At 34.6% G+C, this 5,708-nt stretch overlaps 1 protein-coding gene across 2 annotated transcripts; it reads left to right on the top strand.

The window, feature by feature from the left end:
- The first annotated feature begins 292 nt into the window (after positions 1 to 292).
- LOC137831838 (uncharacterized) lies at positions 293 to 5,461 on the top strand. 2 transcript variants are annotated; one of them, XR_011084490.1, is made up of 6 exons: positions 328 to 462; positions 557 to 629; positions 734 to 782; positions 855 to 978; positions 4,601 to 4,853; positions 4,978 to 5,461. XR_011084490.1 is itself a non-coding variant. In XM_068639688.1 (5 exons), the coding sequence occupies exons 1-5, from the start codon at positions 442 to 444 to the stop codon at positions 5,062 to 5,064; spliced, it is 354 nt and encodes a 117-aa protein (XP_068495789.1). In that variant the 5' UTR covers positions 293 to 441; the 3' UTR covers positions 5,065 to 5,461. The 2 variants fall into 2 exon arrangements, 1 of the variants encoding a protein (XP_068495789.1); XM_068639688.1 differs by lacking the exon at positions 4,601 to 4,853 and having other exon boundaries at positions 293 to 462.
- The last annotated feature ends 247 nt before the right edge of the window (positions 5,462 to 5,708 follow it).

The following is a 5,708-nucleotide window of genomic DNA, read 5'->3' as shown; positions in this document are numbered from 1 at the left end:
TTCTCTGAAGTAATTGTTTAAGTATGAAATTATTTAACTATCCAATCGGAAATACTTTGAATTTAATGAAAAAAAAATATCCATTAATCTCTATGTTATTGTATATAAAAAATTAGGAACTATTTTTTAAGAAAACATTTGAGAGGCTATGTAATATATTTATTGTACTTTTACTTCTAAGATTATCTTAAATGAATTTTATTTCAAAAACTACTTGGATAAAAAAGATATACCTTAAGGATGAAGGAAACGTTATAACAATGTATTTTCTTGCATAATTTTGTTAATACACAATAAATGAGACTTGTTAAATAAATAAATAAAAAATAGACTTTGACATTGTTTTTCTCCATTAAACCACCAAGAATTATTTAATGAGTATGAAGAGTGGTGGGAGGTGGCAAAGCAAGGAACAGAAACATTGGGTGTGGATCTAAACAGATGATGATGCGATACAAAGAGGTTCCAAGTTTTATGATTTTCTTTCTGTTTTTCCCTTTTCTCAGTTAATATGAATGAATCTGAGAATGTAAAAGTTATTATGAATTAATTGTAGGAAAAAGAAGCGAAGAAGGAAGGTTTTAGAAAATATCTGGAAACAAGTGGAGCTGTGGATGCTCTCACCAAAGGTTTCTTTCCCATTCGCATATCCCTCTCTGCGTTTTTCAAGTAATTGCTCTGTTAATTAATAACTCTTGTTGCTTTCTTTGTTCCCAATTTGGCGTTTTTGAAGTTCTGGTTGCTTTGTACGAGCAAAACGACAAGCCTTCTTCTGCCGTTGAGTATGTTCACTTCTTCACTTTCCATTCTTGTTTGTGACTCCACGCATGTGACACACACGCTTCTCTTCGCAGGTTCATTCAACAGAAGTTGAGCTGTCCTTCCATACCTGAGTATGAAAAATTGCAGGCCGAATTCTCCGATCTGCAAATCAAATACAATGAGCTGTTGGCAGCGCACCAGAGAACCTGCAAAGAGGTTTTTTTCTTTATATTATTATTTACCATTTTTTTACTTTTTTACAGTGAATATGTAATATTAAACTACAGTCTGTGTTATGTTTATTAGAGAATTGGATCAAAACTTGAAGTACATAAGTTGATTTTAAGGGAGAAGATTAGTTCATTTTACGACTTTATTTCCCTTTTTTATTCGTGTTTACTGAGAAGTTTATCCAACCGTAGTTATACATGTAATGTGCAGGATTTTAGATGTCTGGATTCATGATGGCAGGTGAAAAGAATAATTTACTGTGTATAAAGAAAAGTGGGACTCTTGATTAGCAACAAGAATATGGACTTAGTTATGATGGATTAATAATGTCTTGTGTGGTTAGGGAACTCGGTTATTTTAGGTTCGTTAATGGTAATGTAGGAGACAAAGTAAGGGAAAAATATGGCTAGTAAAAGAGCTGTGGACCTTTATAGAAGGGATGGAGGTCGGGGACTGGCAGAAGAGAACAAAGCTTCTCTTGTGGATAGTGAAGATTGTTTTACTTGAAAGTTAAAACCAATTTTGACCATCCACTTTGACTGAATAGTCAAGATTACCAGCTCCTCTCGGGCACTTAATTGTTAACATTTCTGTAAATATGGACAACCAGTATTAGGAGGTACTTATAATAACATGACTTTTTGAAGAAGTTATGTGATTTTTGTGTCTTGTTCTTTACTATTTTTAACAAGATTTAATTATCAATATGTGCTCATCTCACTCCCAGTATAAATAAAAGATCCTCTCTTCATACTCTCTTATTATACTTTTGTTAAACTCAAAGAGCATGAGGCCAAAACTCTGCCTTCTTCTGCTGTAGAAATCTCATAAAAATACAATTTAATTATAAGTTGTCAATCTGATTTTCAGCCCATTAAATCTGCTAAACTGCCATATGTACATTTAAGAATATTATCCTAATCAAGAGATGAGAATAACAGGTATAAGTACAAATAAATGTACAATCTTATATTATTTGCTTTTGTCCATTAATTCTGTGTACACCCCCCTCAAATTGATGTTGGTATATCCACAGGCATCAATAATACTACATCCTATGTTTGATTTTCTTCTAAGTTGAGAAGTTCGGTTTCACCAGCCTTTTGCCAACATTCATTCTCCATGACCTGTTTATGAGAAGGAATAAGAATGGATGATAATGTTGCTGTCAAGGAATTTATTTACCTATTTGTGGGCTTAAGAACATGCAAACTGCGTCACAGTGGAGCTGGATCTGGTTCCTGCACTAGGTCAGCAGCCAAGGAATTATTTTGAGGGGCCTCATGGGAGTTTGTTCCTGATTTTGAGTTGCAACACTTCGTCTTTCATTGACCAAGAAAGGTTTAGATGATGATTGACCTTCCAAAGAGTTAGAAAACAATGGCAAAATAGAAATTGGAGAAGAGAGCCATGATGTGTTGCAAAAATAATATGTATTCTCTTGGAGATGACATTTCTAGAGACCTGAATCCAACTAAGGTTAGGATCATAACTCGTAAAGCACAGCCTTTTGGTAAGGAGAATAACCAAGAAACACATTCAACAAATTGTGTAATCCGTTTGGTGCATTCTTGTGGAGGAAGATGGACATAACATACACAATCAAAGATGTGAAGAGTCGAGTACTCTGGGGGTGACCAAATAATCGAGTGAAGGGGGACTCATTGCTTATTGAAGGAGATGACAATGGAAGGGCTTCACGCTAAAATTGAGATTGCACATGAAACTCTTGCAAGAGGGTGCAAACAACATCAAGCAAATGGCAGTTTTTTCATTTAACTCCACGTTTGTAGTGAGGTTGAAGGGCAAGAGGATTGAGATATAATGACATTGGATTGTAGGTACACTTGAAAGGAATTTGATGTCTATTCATCCCTATTGTCAGAGTGAAGAATTTTGATTTTGGATGAGAACTGGGTCTGAACATAAGCATAAAGAAATTTGAAAGTGGATAACACTTCATGTTTGGAGCGCAAAAAAAATAAACCCTAGTAAAGGACTGTAACCATCAATAAAAGTTAGAAAATAATTGTAATTAGCATGAGATATAATGGTTGTTATCTCCCAAACATCACTATGGATGATATGAAAAGGCTATGTTGCATTTGAGTAACGTGTTTGAAAGGATAGAATTTTACTTTTGCCAAGCTTACAAGGAATGAAATCAAAATGAAAAACAAGAGATGGAGTTTGTTTATTTCCAAGAAAACCAGAGATGGAGTTTGTTGATCCTGCACATGACAACTAGAATGTTATACTTGACAATCATTGTCAACTAATTGACCAACGTAAATGAGATTTCTACTGAGACCAGGAGAGACAAAAACATGGTTTAGAGATGAAGAAATATAATATCACCTGTCGTTGTGAGAAGAAATTGATTTCCATCAGCACTATGTATCTTTAGATTGCCAGAATATTATTTTATAGTATTAAGGAATTGAACATTGTTTGTCATGTGGTTGGAAGCCCCAGAATCAAAATACCAAGGTGAAAAGGATTTACCTCAAAATCCAATAGCAGAGAGTACTGAAATGATCATTTGTTGAACCATTTCAGGAGTCAAAGTAGGAGCAATAGTAGTAGCATTTTTTTGGACAGTTGCTGGATTGAAAGAACTGCTAGAAGCAGAGGAATCAACTGATGTGATCATGTGATATAAAGGCTGTTGCAGTTCGCTTGGGTGGCCTTATTAGGCATTCCTTAATAAGATGTCTATCTTTTTTGCAATAGTTGCAGTATTTTTTTTTACAGTGGAGCATGATGTCCAAACTGCTTGCAGCAAAACCATTGAGTAGCACTCACATCGCTATTTGTTGACTTCCCTTCTGCCATGTATGTTGCTGGGACAACAAATGATTGATATTCTTCACATAACAAATCATTGAGACATGCATTCAAGGTCAGATCACAATTTCAGAAAGAAATTGGCGTCGTTTAGTAGTTTCATGAATTGCTACTATCAGATGTCAAGTTTACTCTCAATTCATGAGAGTAAAAATATATGGAGAGACTATCTTATGTAGGATTTTGTCAGAGTCAGTTGTGCTACCATCAACATGTCCCCACAAATCTTTTCCTTTTGACAAATATTTGGAATTGGAACTCCCATGCTGAGTAATTTTTGCCATTAAGGCAAACTGTTAGAACATCATTTATTTTTCGTAGACATGGATGTAGTTAAAAGGAAACAAAAATACAACTGAAGGGTAATCGGGACAGAGAAACAGGTAACCAATAAATTTTGACTGGAAAACAAAAAAGATCTAGAAACTTGGACTAGGGTGAAAAAGCAAGAACAAAAACGCATGAGTTCTGGGATTGTGACCTAGGTTAATGCCGTGTTAAACTTAGAGAGCATGAGGCCAAATTGTGTTTTTTTCCCTGCCCGAGACATCTGATATAAATACAATTTAATTACAAGCTGTCGATCAGATTTTCAGCCCACTAAATCTGCTAAATTGCCAAAGATACGTTTAAGCATGTTATTCTAATTAAGAGAATAACAGTTTCAAATACAAATTACAAATAAATGTACAATCCCATGTAATTTGCTTTTGTCCATTAACTCCATTGATAACTAGTTGGTCAAGTTTACATTTATCAGGATTGGAGAAATGCGATAGGTTAAGTATTGTGTGTTCCCTCACATGCCATGCCGCTGAAAAGGATATAAATTATTCTCCAAAATCTTGACGTCCAATAGATGCATTCTGAAGTTTGTTAATTTCCATCTGTGATGATTATTGATCTCCATATAAGTGGGCTGTGACTCTCGGCTTCAACATTACATTTGTGGGGAAAAACATTAAAGATCCCCTAAACCAAAAGAAAATACTAAACTTCTAATCCACAATTTGGTAATTTTTGGCCCCTTCATACCTTCTATTCAAATATTCTATTGATTCTCTTGAATTTGTTGTTTTTATTTTTCTGTTTGACTGATGTTAGGGTTTATTTACAATGTATCCTATGTCTTCACAGTTAGAAGAAATCAAAAGCTCACATGTCTTGGCAACGGTATCTACCAAGGAAACAACTGACAGTGAATCTCCGAAAGATGGGCTCTAAAGCTGTTGAAACTTGCAATTCTTGGAGGTAACCTGGTTTGCAATTTCCCAGTGTTATTTTTTTTTTCCCGTCAAAGTGACTACTGATAGTGAATAATATTTTTTTGAATTTGGTTTTTTACCGAATTCCATGGTATCATATGATTCATGTATCCCAGTCTCACCTACTGAGATGAGATCATTGTTGATATTATTATCATCATTATTGTTGTTGTTGAGGAGTGACAATTGGTAGATTGTAGTTATAGGGGATTCTGTTGTAACTTGTAATCACCTCTTCCGTTTACTTCAGCTGTGATCTATGTGTGAAATGGTGTTGATTTCTTATCAAGTTATTCTGATTTCGAACAGAATTTTGCTTGCTTCTTGGAATACAATGTAATTGATTTTGAGTTTTAGTTTGAACTTTTTGCCTGTCCTAGTTCCTTCACTTAGTTGCGCCTAAATTAGGCAGAAGAAAGTCTGAACTGCCAGTTTATATAGCCTAAATGGTCATATCATAACCCTCAACCGTGGAGGGCTTGAGAAATCTAATTAGACATTTTTGCCACGTTTAATGTTTTCTTCTCTGTTGGGAGCATAAAATGTCTGATTTATTTTAGGAAATATTTTAAAAATCACATTACCCACCTAATTCTACAGCTA

The sequence above is a fragment of the Phaseolus vulgaris genome, chromosome 6 (assembly GCF_000499845.2).
Source record: "Phaseolus vulgaris cultivar G19833 chromosome 6, P. vulgaris v2.0, whole genome shotgun sequence".
NCBI classification, from domain to species: Eukaryota; Viridiplantae; Streptophyta; class Magnoliopsida; order Fabales; family Fabaceae; genus Phaseolus; species Phaseolus vulgaris.
The sequence above is the reverse complement of the archived record's forward strand: the minus strand, read 5'-3'. Positions and strand labels throughout refer to the sequence as shown.

Bases quoted from the DNA above. Each gene is read 5' to 3' on its own strand.
- LOC137831838 (XM_068639688.1), top strand. From the start codon at position 442: ATGATGATGCGATACAAAGAG. The intron at 463-556 runs GTTCCAAGTTTT...AATTAATTGTAG, and splicing joins TGATGATGCGATACAAAGAG to GAAAAAGAAGCGAAGAAGGA. The intron at 979-4,977 runs GTTTTTTTCTTT...ATGTCTTCACAG, and splicing joins ACCAGAGAACCTGCAAAGAG to TTAGAAGAAATCAAAAGCTC.